Below are 17,495 nucleotides of genomic sequence, written 5' to 3'. Positions count from 1 at the left end.
GTTTTCAGCCTTATTTCCAAAGGAAATGAGTCATAATCAAGTACGTTTTCTGTGGTCTGCCTGTCAGTCCTCTCAATAACTTTGAAACTTGCTGGCCAGCTAGATTTGATGGAGGGACAGATGCCTCGATGGTACTAAGTTTATATGGTATAAACGGAGATCAGGGAAGAGGCAAGGACACGAGAGGCCCGACTACGGGAAAGGGTGACACTTCAGCTTACTTTACACCACCTGTGAAAGCACGGCCAGCTGACACAGCCTGACACAGCCAGGGTTAGTTGGCTCTGTTGCTGAGAAACTACGCTTCTGTGTAAGTTTTACTGCTTTTTAAGGAAAATAAGGTTTCAAGAGCTTTGTTTTATACCTACCTCTCTGCAATTAGTTAGAAACCAGTTGACTTGGGCGCTCTCAGTCTCTTTGATTCTGTCAGTTGTTCTCCTCTCCATCCCTCCCACAGAGCCCGTAAAGGTTTCTCTCTGTTTCAAAACATCATTAAAATGGAAAGGCTTTGGGCTACACTGGACCTGGATAGAATACGTGCATGGGTTATTATTTTAATGAAGGAAATGTTCCTCCCCATTTGACCTCTCCATCTTGCCAGATGAGTCTTTTCAGCTAGGGAGAGTTCAAGGAAAAAACAAAAGCATTTTCAGTCCCTATCAATTATACATGGCACGAGTACACAGGGAGGTGGCCCCAGAGACAGTCTGCTCTCCACCCCTTAGCGGACTCTGCAATTGCCAGCTCTTTCACGTGTCCTGGGAGGTGAGCTGTGAGCCACCACAGGGCACAGCACACAGATGTTACACAGCCACGTCATCCTGCCCTGTTTGTGGTACAGGATAAAGCGTTAGCTTTCATCCCGAATTGAACACGCTGCAGTAAGCCACGCTTGAGGCAGTTGTGGTATGCACAACTGTCAGTGACTTCATTTGAGAGCCTTCAAGCTGTTCCAGCTGCGTTTCACAGTGCTTCTGTCAGTTGTTTGAACCGCACAGTTGTTTGAGCAAAGGATGCTTTACCCTTCAGTAGAGAAGGCAGCTTGAAATCCATCACTTCCTCCAAAGCATTTTCCTACTTACAGAAATCCCCTCTTTGTCTCACATGGGTCTAAAAAAAACCGTCATTCTATGAAGACCTTAATCTCACGGTGTAGTATACTCCGGTAAGAATCATAAAATGTTTGATGGCACTTGTTAGAGTTGGGCTGCTGTTGAACTGCAGGCAGTTACCAGATGGTTGTCACCATCTGATGTTGCTGATCTCTGATAAAATTCTGTGTACTTTTTCCTTGTGAAAACGACTCAGGAGACCAGATTCCTCCAGTGGGTGTCAACAGCAACAGGAGGCCAGAGGAGGAAAGGGTACAATGTAGAGAAGGTGCCACAGTGAGAAAGTAAAGCAACACAAGGTGAACAAAGGCAAACAGCAAGGAAGGGGTGGTGGAATAAATAGCAACTGGAACAGTAGATCTGAAGGCCAAACATATCTAAAGCCATATTGACAGGACTAAACTGTACTAGATGAGTACTGATTTTAAAAGATAAAGACAGGTCAAAGATTACTAGATAAATATAAAGTCAGAGAGGAGGAAACCTCCAGGGGATTTAACCTGGCAGATCAACAATGACAGCCTTAGCAAAAATAAACAGAACGGACTTCCACCTCTTCTAACGTGGCTGCAGGAAGAGCTAGTATTTATGGATGTTATAGAATCAGAATGATCTAGTAGTTAAAAGCTGGCTGAAGCTCTTGCTCTACCAGTGCTTTGCTAGGACTTTGCTCCTACCTCTTCTGGCTGCGAAAATCAAAGGCATGGAGATTAGAAGATGCAATATGAAGACCATCTCCACCTTAAGCTCTTTATTTTGGTAGAATAAAGATTTGCTGTACACAGATGGGGGCAGATTTTGGCTTCAGAAAACAATTCTTGTTTGCCTGACATCTAGGTTTTAATTACTTCTTTAATATTACCAAAGCTAAGAATTTTCAGTAAGCCTCTGGTTTTGATTTGAAGGCCCAGTAGCTACAGGAACCAGCACATCAAAATACTCTTTCAAAACAGAAGGTAGGAGGATTAGGTGAAAAGTTTGCTGAAATTCCTTGCTTCTCAAAGCTTTGGCCCTTTGAAAGAAAACTGCAGTATTATATCACTGGATTTGTGACAAAAAAAAGAAGCGTAAATCACCATGGACTTGCCTTAAAGTAGCTTAAGAATCATTTAGAAATAACGAACACTTCTAAAGAACTGTACTCTTGAAAATTAGAGAAGTCTGAAATATGGGAACATAAACACACAGCAAAGGCAGAAATCATTCATGCCTGCTCTTACTTAAGTGCTTACATACTCACATGTCTGGCTAGGATGTTGCTTTGACATCTTCCAGCAGGACCTTCTGATAGGAATTAGCACTCAATGGCAGCTGTCAAGGAGAACTGGGAACCGTTCATGCTCTGTTAAGAAGACAATCAATAATGGGACTGAAGAGCGGAACAGCAATTCAAGAGTCTTCTATCCATACCCATGCGTGGTCCAAGGGTATTAGTAAGACATGCTCCAGACATGTCAATTCCCCCTGTCAAATTGCATCCCATTTTAATCAGGACACCACCAGTTTGTGGAGATCCCTTGGAATTCTACACCTGTCTTCCAACATACACCAGCTCCTCACATCTTGGTGTTATCTGCAAATTGATGAAGCAGTCTGTCATTTAAGTCTTCATTGATGAATACCAAAAATCATGTGGCTTAGGACAGATCAGTGCAGAACCCTACTTAGTATTGTCTTTCAGTTTGTTAACGGACTTAAGTCTATTCGTTTAGACTGTTCTTAAAATTGCTTAATAAAATGTCACTAGAGTTTGTCATTTGACTAGTGTAAAAGCCAAGATACGTAACATCTACTGTTTCTCCTTTATGTTCAAGATTGATCACCCTATCACAGACTGAAGTTAAACTGATTTGTTCTGACAGCTCACATTAGCTGTTACTTATCTCCTTGTTATCAGCCCTGTGCACTCCAAGGGATGGCAATAGGCAGAGTCCTAGAGTGGGCTGCCAGCCACACAAAGCCTGACACACAGGCTCAGCAGCTCCTTTGAGAACTGCTAGATGCCTCCTAACGTGCGTGATGGTGGAAGCATCAGCATACTTCAGTCACTGCTACTGTCTCTCTCTCCCAGAAAAGCTAATGGGAACTGTGAAGTCAGGGTCTTTCCTCAGGAAGAGGTATGAAGGATGCAAGAGCAGCAGAGAACTGAAGGATACCATGCTATGTACCGGGACAAAGGCACGGCCAAGGAGGCAGACTGGGAAGAAGGGGAAGGCGGCTTGGAAGAGGTGGCTCTCTTTGGGCTCTCCAACATTTGTGGATCCACACCTCATTTAGCATTAATCCCTCCCTACAGAGAGAGACAGCCTGTCATACAGTTTGGATTTTAATTTTCCACGCGTTTCCCTGCAAGCAGAAACATACGGGCATATTTAGTCCTTTTTGGTACCCGGAGAGGGATAAATGAGAGCCACTGGCTGGAAAGTTGTACTGTCATTCTGATATTCCCTTTTCATCCCATTAAGGTTGTCCAGGAACTAGGAGTCAGCTGATCAGATTATTGGCAGACATTATCAATCTGTCTACAATTAGCTTTTTATTGGTGAGAAGCCAGAAAATCCTCTTTGTTTGCAAGCTTGGACTATAGAGAAAGAAGAGAAATATTTCATGGAAGAGATTGTTTTGAAACTGCAGATCCTAATTAGTGTCTCAGCCTTGTAGTGAAACTGCATGCGGCATTTCTCTGAAAAAAAAAAAAAAAAAGATGCTTTAAACATCTTCTTTTGAGGAATGCAGGTTGCGTTCTTGAAGGGCACAGCACACAGAGCTCAGCGCAGATATGGATGCTTTACCACCTCTGCACTGTTCCCTTGGTGTAGGCTTCTTACATTCCCACGTGTTATATGGCTCCTTTTAGTACCAATACAGATTGAAAAATTAACACAGGTTAAAACATAGGTTAAAAATTGGGCTGTGCCATCCTCCTGTAACCTGTGTAGGCTGCACACTCAGGATCAATAACTTCAACTTCAGAGAAATTTGGATAAGCATTCCAGTAGTCCATAGCTTTTTATGCTGTATGTTCAAATTACAGTATTTTAAGTCTAAGGTGACTTATTATTCTAGGACAATCCTATATATTTTCAGCATCATCTTATAAAACATTTTACCTGATTCATTTTAGATGTTAATTACAACTTAAATTACTAACATAAGGCTGAAATTTTCAATCTCATAGTATCTCCTTTAATTCCTCCAGTGAACACCAGGAGCTCCATGTGCTTGTTGTAAACGCCATTTACACAGACTGCAGCACACAGAGATTAGCGATGATACATCAATTAGTGGCATGTTTAGAAGATCACTATTCCAAGACAAACATGTTTTGGTTTTTCTCCTCCTGTTTGGTGTGGTTTTTTTTTTTTTTTTTTTTTTTTTTATATCCCAATAATTTTTCTCCCCAAACACTTAAGTCAACAGTCAACCCAGAACTTATCGCTGTCATGTTTTCTCTTTTTTGGAGCATCACTATGAAGGATGCCAAGCCTTTCTGAAGTAACAGAAGTAAGAGGCTCTCCTAGTCTGACCCATTATTTTGAGTCTTAAAGACATATGAGTACAAAGCCCATTCAATGATATATAAAGGTCTTAATCAAATGTCTGAATAAAACCCTGAAGCAGTTATATCAAAGTATCAGTGATGTGTTTTCCAAAACAGAACCAGAGCAAGAATATGCACCATCTTCCTGTGATTTAAACAGATTTTAAGTGAGCTGCTGGCTGCTATAGTTATGGCGAGATCGTATCAGAAAGCAAAGTATTTTGCAGAGTTTAATTGTGGTTATTTCTGGGAATGACAGTGCCAGTTTGTGAAATACACATTGCGTTTGTAGTGGTTGGAGTACCTGGCACTTACTAAGGAGTAATAATCTGCAAACTCCAGTGGTAGAGTCAAGAATAAATACAATAAAGAGGGAACATCCACTTCAGGTTTAAGCAGTAATGGGTTTAGCTACTTCTCTCTTCTTTGCAATCTAGCAAATCAATACAGGCTGTTTGTTTGTTTGTTTTTTAAACCACTGGTTGTCTGGAACAGTCTCATTAAGCCTTGCCCACCTGATGGTAAACTCCTCAGTGAAAGTGGGCTAAATGCACCGACACATTTTTGGAAGGCAAATCTAATATCCCCTAGATTTTCAGTCCCAAGGGGTGGAAAACAAAAGTCCTTTGGATGCAAACCCTTTCGCATGGGTATACGAGAGTGGTTCAAACACCTGACTTATTATTAGCTCTTGAAGAAGGCACCTGCTCCAGTCTCCAGGGGATATTTGCAAGGGCTAGCTTTAAGCGTTGCAGGCTAGTATCCCTTGGTGAGTATACTCTGAAGAGAAAAAGATGATGCAGAGCAGGAATGCGATTGTGCTTCACTGATCTGCTCGAGGAGCTGCTCTCATACACACCTAGGGAGACTAGTGTCCTCTGCTTGGATCTCACTGCTGCAAATGCTCCTCTTGGTCCTCAGGCTAGTTTCACTGTGTCTCTACGTCCTTAGCACCTTGTCCTAAACTCTTAAGTCCACTTCTCCCCCCAGACTTTGCCTCCTCAATAGACCTCAACTCACCACTCACACGCCCCTTTACCACCCCGACGGTTCTGTGCCTCTGTCCCCACGTGTGTTTCAGCCCCCATCTCCCGCCCTTGCAAACATTTGTCTCCCTGTCTTTCTGTCATAACTAAGACGACTTGGTTTCCACTTTCTGCTCTTCTTTCTTCCTGTGACCAGTGAGCCAATAAGAGAATTTTCTTGCTCTCTAAGTTTACAAATCCCTGCTTTTTCCTAGATCGGATCGGATTGTAGACAGGGTGGATCAAATATTCAATGGATTTGGGTATCAAATTCTAAGGCATCTCTACAGGGTACTATATGCAGTACTATAGTGGTTTTATTTTCAGAAGGTTATCAGTTGGCCAGCTATAGATTACCCTGGGGATAACAGAAGGCACCTGCTTGACACAAATGATATCTGCCAGATTTCAGTTTGCAAAGCCAAACGATGAGAGGGCATGAGACAAATCCGAAGAGACAGTCACCAGAGCTCTTTAATAAGGGGAAAATAAGATATGTTTCCCTCGCCTGTTTTTCAAAAATACCTGAACAGTCTTGGCTGACATTTTCCAAAAGCAGACATCAAAGGCAGACGTTGCACATGGAATATTTTAGTCCAAAAACTTAGAAGACCAAGAAAATTATGAGCAGCTGACTCTCTCCTACAGTGGAAGGCACAAGGCAATCTTAAAAATAGGCAGCCCCACCAGCTTACCTGGGTGACAGCAAACAAACAAGGCAGGAGTTTGTGAAATATGAATTTGCAACCCAAGGTATTCCTGTCAGGCAAGGGCATTTTCATCTCCCAGAACAGCAGCAAATGGAATTCTTATTACGACTAACACAACGTGCTGAGCCCAAGGAACATGCCACGGGGCAGGGATATGCTAACGTTGTTTGCACAGTAATTTGGCTCACTCTCTTAAGTGTTCTGTAAGACCCATAGGTCTTGAGCCTTGCCTACAGCGGGAATTTAGCCACTGATACAAACTGTGTCTGGAGGATTGTTCCGGCATGCAGATTTACCCTTTGGTGAAAATTGCCAGGTCGGCAAGGCTCCTGATACTGTTTTTCCGAAATCTCTATGTTAAAACCCGCACACCCGACTTCCAGACTTAGTTTTTAGCTCAGCCAAAAAAGAGAAGCCAAAAGTTCAGGCCAAACTGAGCTATTTGCGTAACCTGCAGAGGTATTCACACCGAAGAGGTTTCTCTGGCGAGATGCTAACTGACAGCACTTTCAGCTGAACTTCATTTTGAGGGCTCGGAGAACAGCTATACAAGTGAGGAAGGCTGAAAAATACGGGTTTTTTTTAGTAAGAGACTCCAGGCACTTCTTCATGCAGGCTATTAAAGAGAAGATGGAGTGGCGTGGTCAGAGCCTCAGAGTACCAATGCAACAAGCAAACACAAGCTTTTCAGGGTAGCAAAGGTATGGCTAGTAATTGCACTAGTGGCTAGTAATTGCAGCTAAACAAAGTATAGAAACGTAGTGACATTTCTTAAAGAATGCATGTAATTAACCTTTGGGAGAAAAGGGCTGTCATGGACCCTTTCTCACTGGCACCAGTGCATCCTAGATATTTTCCTCAAAGATACTCTGGGATTCAGAATTAATTAAGGGTGCAATAAAGTAGAATCCGAAACCCTCAACTTACAGGATTTTAGTTACAACTTCCCACCGTTGCTAACAACAGCTACTGGTAAAGGTTAAAGGTGTAGATGTATTTTGGCTCTACAGGTGCTTTAATCTTTGTTTTGCCTACCCTTTATGCTGAGCAGGGCCACACAAATTAGCTCTAACAGTACAGTTATTTACTGGTACCAGATCTGTACTGCACCTCTCAAATTGTTGTAACTCATGGAACTGGCTGGCATAGATTGAGCCCACAAATTAAAACTTAGAATTCTAAGCTTAACACTCTTCTTCTGAGTAGAAGCAGCCAAACTTCTTATTTCCTTGCTGAAACATCATCAGTCAGCTGGGAAGTGTGATGGGCCAGGGCCCCTTCATTGGAGCTAATAGCATTAACTGTCTGTGTCCCCCCCAGCACATTTCACCCAGTGGTTTCAAAATGGCTTATTTTACAGTGCATGGGGACTCTTCATCACCACCTGACAAACAGGGTTTTAAAAATTAGGAGTCATTTATTGCTTAAGCTGACACAATAAATGAGCTGCCACATTGAGAATGATAACCAAGTATGATGGATAACCATCGCCCACTGCAGGGAAGCGGGACACCCTACGTTCTGAGCTGGAGAGATGTAGCCACTGGATGCTGTGTTACAGTGACAGCAAGACCTGCAGGAAATGGGTGACTATAGGCTTGCACCAGAAAGTAAAGGGCTTCTAATCACCAAAGAGTTACTAGAGATGGTGCTGTGCAGGATCAAGCCCATTCCGTTTTGAGAAAGCAGGAGGAGGAGCTGGATAAACCTCTTGATTCGGTCTCTTTGACTGGGCTCTGTTCCTCAGAAGGATTCACTGGGGGCCTATTATGAACCGAGAAGGAGGATGATGATGAGGTGTTTGATGTGGTAAACAAACACTCCCAGCCAGAGATGCACATGTCTGTTTAGGAAAGCAACACGTTTTCAAAACAATTCTCCCCTGACTGAATTAGGTAGGAAGTACAAGGATTCCATGTCTCTTCCATTTCTGAAAGCTGAATTACGAACAGCCTCGATATTTCCATTGAATCACAGTCCATTAAGATCATTTCAGTCCACCAAGAACAGAAAGCACGCACCTCTAAATATTTATAAGGGAGATACTCCCTCCAGGTTCATTTCCATCAGCCGCTTCCAACGCTGGCTCTCCAAATGGCCAACTCTTCCAGCAGAACTGTTTCCTGCACATCCATCTGCTCACTTAGTTCGGATAAACACACGTCTCTCCTGCGAGCCATGTGGTACTGACTTCTCTCTGCCATGTGCACGGTTAGTGGGGATGCCCTGCAGAATCTTTATTGTGAGTGTGAGTCACAGCAACGACCCAGCTGGATATCTGGAAGCCCATTTGGGTTTACGAATTAGCAGGATGTGGGAGACTTTTTCTTTTCTTTTAAACCAATCCGTGAAGCAAGTCCAATACGGAATTACCAAGTTAATATACATGACTAGACCGCCTGTCATTTTTCGCGGAGTCCTTTCTATGACTCTAACTGGAAATATTAAGTCGTAAAAGGATGGACTAACCCCCTCACCCCCAGTTGCTCTGAAAGGCAGTTTCAGAGAACGCGAAAGGCTGGATCAGATTGGCAGTGTGCAGAAAGCTACTGCCCCCGCGGTACACGCTACTGGTCAGCAGATAAATAAAGCAATCCTGTTGCCAGGGCTGTGAAGCCAACAGTAAATTTACGCAGCCATCTTTTTAATAGCTTTGAAAAATAAAGGAAAACAAGGCACAGTCTTTTCAAGCTCCATTAGAAACAGAGTGAGAAAAATCAATGTTTGACAAATAGGAAGGGACAAATTCTGGATACAGAAATGCTGCTAAGCTTTTAGAAACGTATGTGCTTTTTAATTGGCAATCAAATAGCGAGCGACCAGATGCCTTTGAAATACCTATGCACTTTAATGGCAGGAGCTGTTAAAATATACTGAGAGTCCAGCATTAAAGCAAAAGGGACAAAGCTCTCATTAGTAATTTTGGTGTCACAACCACACTCGACACACTCAACAGCAGTAGCAGTGAGGCTAGTTCTGCAGTCCTTGCTCAGCACATCTGTACCATCAATTCTCTACAGGTAAAAGCCTGTTTATGGTTGTTTCCAGTTAGATATTTAAGCTTGAAACATGTGCTTGGGTTAGGAACATATTCTGTCCATGTTAACTGACCACAGACTCAGACTAATTTAGGTTTGAAGGAATCTCTGGTGGTCATCTCGCCAACCTCCAGCTCGTGAAATGTAAAGTGAGCTAGAGAGAGGGTGCATGGCTTACTTTAGGGGTGCAGGAGAAGAGGACCAAGAACTGTATCATATTCCTGACCCAGCGTCATATCCTCTCAGCTGCAAGCTGCAGTTACCATGCGAAAAATGAAGTCTGGCTGCTCATTGGTGACACCTGAACCGTGACAACTTGGATTTCCAGGAGCAGTGAGTCTCCTTCTTGCCAGAGACACACTGAGTAACACCACCTGCCATGGGAAATTTCTCTCCATGCCCTGGCACTTGACATTGCCAGCCTCTGAACTGATCCTTGCAGTGGCATCCTGCCCTCCTTCCCCAAATCGTGTCATTCCCAAAGTTGCCTTGGGTTGGAGCACCAGGTGGCCTTGTGGACAGCACAATTTTCTTCTTTTCCCCAAAGACTGTGACTGCACCATGTCCTACTCTTGTCAGTATTCCTTAAAACTTTCCTAATGCCCCATATGCCCAATGAAGTTCAGCCCACCTGACTAAGCGCTACAGTAAGCCACAAACAGGGCTGTAAAGTATGTTTCAAGGGTCTCCCTCTTTCCTCTTTATTTCACTCCTAGTTGTGGGAAATTCACAATGGGGATTTTTCTCCAGCTCCTTGACATTTGAGCAACAATTGTGCTTCAGCACACGGAGTCCTCAGCCTGCTTTTTCTGCGCTGTATTTACCTTTTCCTTTAGGAAGTCAGCAGAACTGACCTCTCCGGGTGCACTTGTGCCGCAATGCTTTGCAGAAAGCACACACTCCAGCACCTTTGCTCCCGGCGCGGCAGCTCCAGGTGTCTCCGGTTTGCTAAGCAGCACATTCCCTTGTTGCCTCCTATAGCAAAACTCCATACAGGGTCTCCGGGATAAAAGGCAATTACATACTATTTGTAAATCTAACAGCCTTGGATTAAACCAAATACGAAATTTGATCCAATGTAATCCCTTTTTTCCTTGTCAGATGACTATTTGTTTGATTGCCTTCTTGTACTTTCCTGAGCTCTAGCCCTCAGTCTGAGCAGTTATTTTACTACAAATGAAGCCAGTCGCTGCCACGAGACTCTACGGCGTTCCCGCTCTGCGGAGGGATGTTTACGTTCTTGCTGTCTCCCCCCAGCCCCCCAGAGCAAACACAATCCCTTCGCTTTGCAATGCCAAAAATAAAAGCGTCGGTATTTAAATTGTGAACAATGACTGCACCGTTTCTGAATCATGGCTCTGAGTCATTTCCCTCACCTAAGCTGCTCTCTTCCCCCATGCAGACTGCAGGAGCAGAGAGAAATACAACACTAATGTTCTCCTGTCTGTCTGTCTGTCTGTCCCCTATCCCCATCCCCTGCAGCCTGCCTGCTCCAGGCCGAGCTGGTGAATTACGAGCGAGTCAAGGAGTACTGCCTCAAAGTGCTTCAGAAAGAAGGCGAGAACTTCAAGGCGCTCTATCGATCGGGAGTGGCATTTTACCACCTGGGTGACTTCAACAAGGCCCTCTACTACCTGAAAGAGGCAAGATCCCGCCAGCCGACAGGTATGGGGGGGAGAGCGGGGACGGGGCTTTGCATTGAGCACTCCTGCATTTCTTTTCAGGAGACTTAAGTGTGTCCCCGAGTTGATTGCCTTGATTTCCCCAGGGATGAGCATGACTCACTGTATCCTGAGCTGTACTCCCCTTCAGGCACGCTCTCCTAGTGCAGCAAGGTTGCAGTGCCCAAAGATTAACCACTGCCGAGGCTGCAGCACAACCTGGAAGATGACGGTATTGCTGGAATGCCATATGTATGGAAGGGATCCTTCCTCTCTTTCCCTCCCTGGTTTATTTTTGAAGAAGAAAGCAGGAATGGCAAGAGCATATCCCAACCGTTACATTTTCTGACTCTGAGAACAAGCTTTTTCCCCTTAGCAAAGTCAGGACACTATTTGTAATCCCCAATAGCTGTGCCTTCCACCATCCCAGTAAAGTGAGTATTGAAATTTGATCAAAGAGACAGACATTTACTCACATATTCATCAAGGATGCTTCAACTTTTGCCATTAAATCAGCCAAGCATCTGTCATCCACGTGTCAAAACCCAACAATTCATTTTGGGACAGCAAAAAAGTTATATAGTCAAACAACTCAGCCTTGACAGAACAACCACCTTTATGCTAACCTACCCAACCTCAGAAGGCAGGTAGAAAGCCATGATGCAGAGATGGTGCTGTTATTTTTCAAAGAACCACCTAATAGAGAGATAAAACCACACTATTGTTTAAACCATTTCTGTCAAAAGAAAGGAATTTTGTAATACTCAAAGGAAAATTAAAGGATTGCGAGAAAACAAAACGGAAGCCATACGCAAAGAAAACCCCACAGAGCATCTCTTCCACCTGAACCTGAGAGGGAAGAGAGAGAACTGGGCATGGAACAGGAGTGAGCCTGGGCCCTGGCACAGCATGGTGGACCTGATGTTCATTGAACTAGAGGAGGCAAGGGAGGCTGAGCCGGCTGCACTTGGTGTCCTACAGGCACTGGCCCTGCAGGGCTTGCAGCGGCTGTGCCCTGAAGGAACACCAGGGAGGGTGTGCTTAGGGGTGTGCTGCCATCTCCTTCCTCTTCCACCTCCCATGAGGGTGCCTGGTCCCATCTGCTGCGCTTGGCCATGGGCTCCGGGCAGTCTGACAGCACAGCTGTGCACCCCACACTCCCCAAGCAAATGTGCTTAAAAGCTCAGTTTAGCCTATTTTAGTTTACAGCGTGCCCTTCTGCTTTCAGCCCTTGCCAGAGCCAGGAAATGGAGAAGCCTATGCAAGAGCAAAAATAGTCAGTGGAAAATAAGAAGTTGTCCTAACCTTGAGGTTCTGACTAGGCTCAAATGTAAAAAACGTCCTTTTGGCTGAACCACTTTGCTTCCATTTTTTACATATGTATTTCTGTGCTTCCCCCCCTCCCCTGCAATACTATTTGGTATCCCTCATTGCTTCTTGAAATAAATAATAATTTATTCAACAGCTTCAAATACCACAGCTTGCTGCAAAAACATACCAGAAAGTGTCCCCAAAGGCCCTTAATGTATACAAAACCAAGTTCTGGCCTTCAGCTCTGCATCAGAGACTCTTCCCTGTTATTGTTAGACCATTCAAGGCCATTGTTCCGCTGTTTTATTTATGATTATGGAAAACTTGAAGGGTATTCAGGGGAAAAGAAGTGAATACATACAGTAAGGAAGGATGCGGCTGTTAAAACACAGCAGTAGGAATTGAGTAACACTATCAAGAATTATTATGTGACCTGGAATAAGTCAGTGTCTCCACTTTCAGTATCTCCATTACAAAATGTGATTGTTTTCCTTTATCTGAGGTTTCACTAGGCTCACTGGTAAAAGCACTTGGTTATTATTACAGTCATGCTCTGTGTGCCTTTTTTTTTGTCTTTTAAGGAATTTTTTTGGTACAAATCACTGGCAGTTATTTTCTTTGGTGGGGGAGATTTTAAATGGTAAAGAGGAATTAGCTAGCAAAGGGTTTTACTGTTCTAAAGGGCCGTCAGCCCAGCAAATCCCTTATGGCTATTTACTGCCTGTCAGGGGTGAAGGTTGGGTTTAGCCTGATTTCTTATGCTACCTCCAAACAAAAATCACAAAAGCAGAGGGAAGTAACACAAGATAATTGTATAACCCTCCTTACTAAGGGAGAGGGAAGCCACTCTAAGTTGTGCAGAGCATTCATGCAGCCCTCTATGAGCTCTGTGTCCAGGGGCTGGTGCAGCACAGGCAGCCAAACATACACCTTACCTTCAATGAGCCTTCTTCAGCTCTTTCCCAGTGGTGCGACCACATGGTGGAGGTAGGTACTGGCTGGGATGGAGACCGGACCATCAGCTGGCCTGGCAATATCAAACACCCCATGGTTCGTCTCTGCTGGCCCTGTGTTGAAAGCTGATGTTTGGATATCACGCAGACCGCACATACGAGCCAGATTTCCCACACGACATGAAGCAGGCTCGCAGCTGAGCTCAGGAGCTGCCTTCCTGAACACCTGCGACTCAGAAAGTCCTGGGAGCAAAACCCAGGTCCCAGTCTCTGCGCAGCAGATGAGCGACTGGGCTCTGAAGCCACAGGGAGAAGCAGAAATAACCTCTGCAATGGCAGGAGGTCACTCTGCACAAGGACACAGGCACGGTCCTAAGAGCCAGGAGACCTGTTCCCATTGCAGCTTTGCCAGCATCTTCTTGTATGGGTTTGACCCCTTATCTGAATTGTCCTCACCTGTTGTTCCCACATCAGCAGAAGCGAATCACCTCTTCCTCACTGAGAGACAAGAGTCTTCCCTTCATTAACATTTACCTTTTAAATACTTCTGCAGGCTGGGCTGGTATGGTGCAATACTATTTGATGGGAAAGCCCTGACAAAGGCAAGGCCCTACTTCTTCTATAAACAGAGTGCTGCTCTCATTATTTCTCTGTGGCAAAATAGTGGCCCTCAAAAAGGAAGCAAAACATGCCAAAACCTGCCCAGGAGATTTATAACTACCTCGCAATGGGAGTATCTCCCACCCTCTCTCAGGCTACACCTTATTTTGCCCCTGGCTTCCCAGGCCTGTAGACATCTCCCCAGTGAGGGAAGCTGTGCCACAAGCAGCTGGCTACCTTACCCGCAAGCCAAAGAGAGTTGGCAGCCTTTCATTGCCTAATTATGCCCAGAACCCACCTCCGCCCCCTCAGCCGGGCGCCGAGTCCCTGCAGGCCCAGGCAGGTGTGATTTCCTTATGTGCCTACGCAGCCATCACTTACCACCCCCGTTCAATGCGTGAACCTCAGCGGCAGGGACGGGTACCCAGACTGTAGCCCATCAAAGGGCTGGAAAGGCGCAGAGCTGCTTTAAAATTCGCTGGGCTAGTATGAAATGCTAATGCATGAACAGCCCAGGGTGCTGGGGCACCTTGTCTGAAACAAGCAACAGCAGAACTTCTTGGCTTATTAAGAATGGGGCAACTACCTTAATCACTGAATCCCACCCTCTAGACTGACTAGGATGATGCAGTTGAACCTGCAGAAGATTGAGTAGGGAGACCCACCTCACCAGAGACAGCTTGAGAAGTCACCGCGGTGTTGCCACAGCCCACTGCTACCCCATGGCACGTTTGTGGAGAGCTCTGTGTGAAGGGAAACCCATCCATCTCCCACTGTTTCAGCTCTGGCTGAGGGCACAACAGAGATGTCCTCATGTTTAAAGGGAACTTTTCACCCACAACTGTTTTGGTGGCTGCAATACCCGCACTTGCCAGTACTGGACCTGTTACCAGTAATTCATTCCAAAGTTCACCTCTTTGAAAGCTCAAGCACTTCTCATTTCCCTAGCTGGTGTGGGGCACATTGCTATGTGGATGAGGAGACAAGGTTGCCCTCTGATCGCAGACGCAGTGCACTTCAGATTGGTTTCTGAGGATCTAATAACTTAAATGAACTAAGCTGGACCTGGTTGTCTGTCTGAGTAAATCTGTGAGCAAAGAACCATTTTTCAATCAATACATAATACATACATAAGTGGCTATTTTTTTGCTCACTTGCTTCTGATACCACATGGCTTTTGCCACTATGTGGGTGCCACATGCGTGGGAAGTCACCATCATGATAGTAAATCAACGTGATTTGAGAAAGGACTGACCGTGACTGCAGAATCATGGGGTCTGTGTGGAGAAACATACGTGTTTAGATCAACCTGTGCTTCAGGGTGAACAGGTTCCCCCATTGCTGAGGCCAGGAGGTAAAACAAAACTCACATTGTGCGTGCTGTGTTGATGCATTGAAACACTGGAAGGAGAAAAAGGGCTCAGCTTACCACCTGCACAGTGCTGGGATCTCACAGCTCTCTACAGGGATGAATCAGCAGTTCTCTGCCCCCAGGAACTTTGTTAGACAGGATAGACAAGGCAGGATGCAGCATACAGCATATGACAAAAATGCAGGTAGAGTGTCATGGTGGAAAGACTTCCAAAGATGAAATCTAAGGAAAGCAAGGGTACAAAGAGAATGTGAAGGATGCTCTTCCCAATTCAACTCATCACGGAAAAATGTGAGAAGAGTGAAACAGGCTGTAAAAGGAATAGGAGGGCAAAAAGGCAGAGCATAACTGTATGCAAAATGCCTTTAGGGGCTTGCGTGCAAGCACTGAGGGAAGGGAAGCCAGTGGAGGTGGCGTTCCACAAGAACAGGCAAGAATGACCTGGATAGTTTCAACTGTGTGAATTCAACTGTGCTGACCAAGAGCAGTCAGAGAGAAGGTAAAAACTAGCTGAGGCAAGATCAGGAGCAACAGGGATGGCGAGCACAAATCAGACCAGGTTTGCCAAAACCAAAGCTACAGGGTTTGGTTCAGAGCCCCTTCCAGCTGATGCTGCTCCTGCAGGCCGTGCTGGAGCCATGTTGCTCCCCAGGTGATGCATCAGCGATGAAGGTGCAGTGTGTCTGTCTTCCATAGGGAGTTGTAACCACTGTATGTGTATGTGTGTGCTCTTTCCCTGCAGATACCAATGTCATACGATATATCCAGCTGACAGAGATGAAGCTCAGCAGATGTTCCCAGAGAGAGAAAGAGGCCTTGTGAAAATGAAGCCGCCTCAGCTGAAGTGCCCACGGGGGAACATTTCCTTCCTAGAAGCTCATTTGGTGGATTTTCCTGTTTGCTCTGCCTCATCCTCATCTCCTCATCCATCCACTCTCCCTTGCTCTACATTGAATCCCAGTTTTGAAAAAAAAAAAAAAAAAGAGACACAGACGCTGGATATGGCTGCTTGCCAACTGTGGTAATACCCCTTCCCCATGGCAGGAGAGCACAACGGCTACAGCCGGCCTTGTTCCACGACAGTGTCACACACCTGGAGTAGGCAATGCAGGGGGACCTTTCTGGTCCTGAGCTGACTGCCTATTACTCTTAGGGAAGCAACACCCAGAACAACGACTTCCTGACCAGGCAAGTTGGAGACAGTTTCTGCTCTGAGTGATCACTGGACCTTGGAAGAGCTAAGATTGCAAGAGAGCCACTGGTCATTTCACAGAGGCCTTTTTACCATCAGTTCCCTCTGCCTGCTTCTCCAGTGTGTGTTATCGGTCTCCAGTGAGAGCTCACATGCTCCCAGTCTAATGCCAGTGAAAACTGTTTCTAAACATCCTCTTAATGAAAGCACAGAGCACCCTACAAACCCCCCCGCAGAGCTGTCCCGGTGCCGGAGGAGAAGGCTGTGGTCCACCACAGAACGCTGAACGGACTGTGAAAGAGTGGTGTACAGTGTGAGGGAAAAACTGTGAAATAATTCATTAAAGGCAAATAAAAATTATTAATAGGCAACAAGTCCAGGCATTGCTTTTCGAAGGGACCTCTTGGGTTCCCCGGGTCCAGACAGGCAACGTTGTCTAGTGGGGGGCAGCATGAGGTGGGGAACAAGGGACATCTCCATTCCTATCTTGGCTCTGCCAATGCCTTGCTGTGTGATCTTGGGCAAGTCACTTAGCCTCTCTGTGCCTCGGTTTCCCCATCTGTCCACTGGGGATAATACCACTTCCCTACCTCGCAGGGGTGTTGTGAGGATGTGTTAGTTAATGTTTGTAAGTAACAGTACAGTGATGTACAGTGCTAAGTATTATTAGTACATTGGATTGAGGTCTCGACTCTCCCACCATGTGTTGGTGCTTCCTGTGTCCTGTTTTTTCTTTTGTAGGAGAACCTGGTGCTGACAAGCAGGGCAGCACCAACAGCTTTGGAGCCTATTTCCCATAGGGCCTGTTCAGACCTCCTCCCACAGTCTGATTCTTTCCAAGAGCTCAGGCTCCTCAGCTCAAGGATCCTTTTCTGAAACTGCCAGTAATGGGAACAGTAAGTTCCACAAACACGTTTCCAGTGTGACTTGCCCCATCAGTGGCCCACAGGGACCCGTTCCCAGTTGCAGGATGTACATGT

At 45.3% G+C, this 17,495-nt stretch overlaps 1 protein-coding gene across 1 annotated transcript in view; it reads left to right on the top strand.

The window, feature by feature from the left end:
- TTC9 (tetratricopeptide repeat domain 9) overlaps positions 1–17,209 on the top strand; it is a gene marked incomplete at its 5' end in the record, with an annotated part of 28,655 nt that extends 11,446 nt beyond the window's left edge. Inside the window, 2 exons of the mRNA XM_082485351.1 lie at positions 10,909–11,091; positions 16,066–17,209. Of these exons, the coding sequence (XP_082341477.1) occupies positions 10,909–11,091; positions 16,066–16,145 (263 nt within the window). The 3' untranslated portion in view covers positions 16,146–17,209. The remainder of the gene's footprint in view (positions 1–10,908; positions 11,092–16,065) is intronic.
- Between the last annotated feature and the right edge of the window lie 286 nt (positions 17,210–17,495).

The sequence above is a fragment of the Vanellus vanellus genome (assembly GCF_965231255.1).
Source record: "Vanellus vanellus genome assembly, chromosome: 6".
NCBI lineage: Eukaryota > Metazoa > Chordata > Aves > Charadriiformes > Charadriidae > Vanellus > Vanellus vanellus.
The sequence above is the reverse complement of the archived record's forward strand: the minus strand, read 5'-3'. Positions and strand labels throughout refer to the sequence as shown.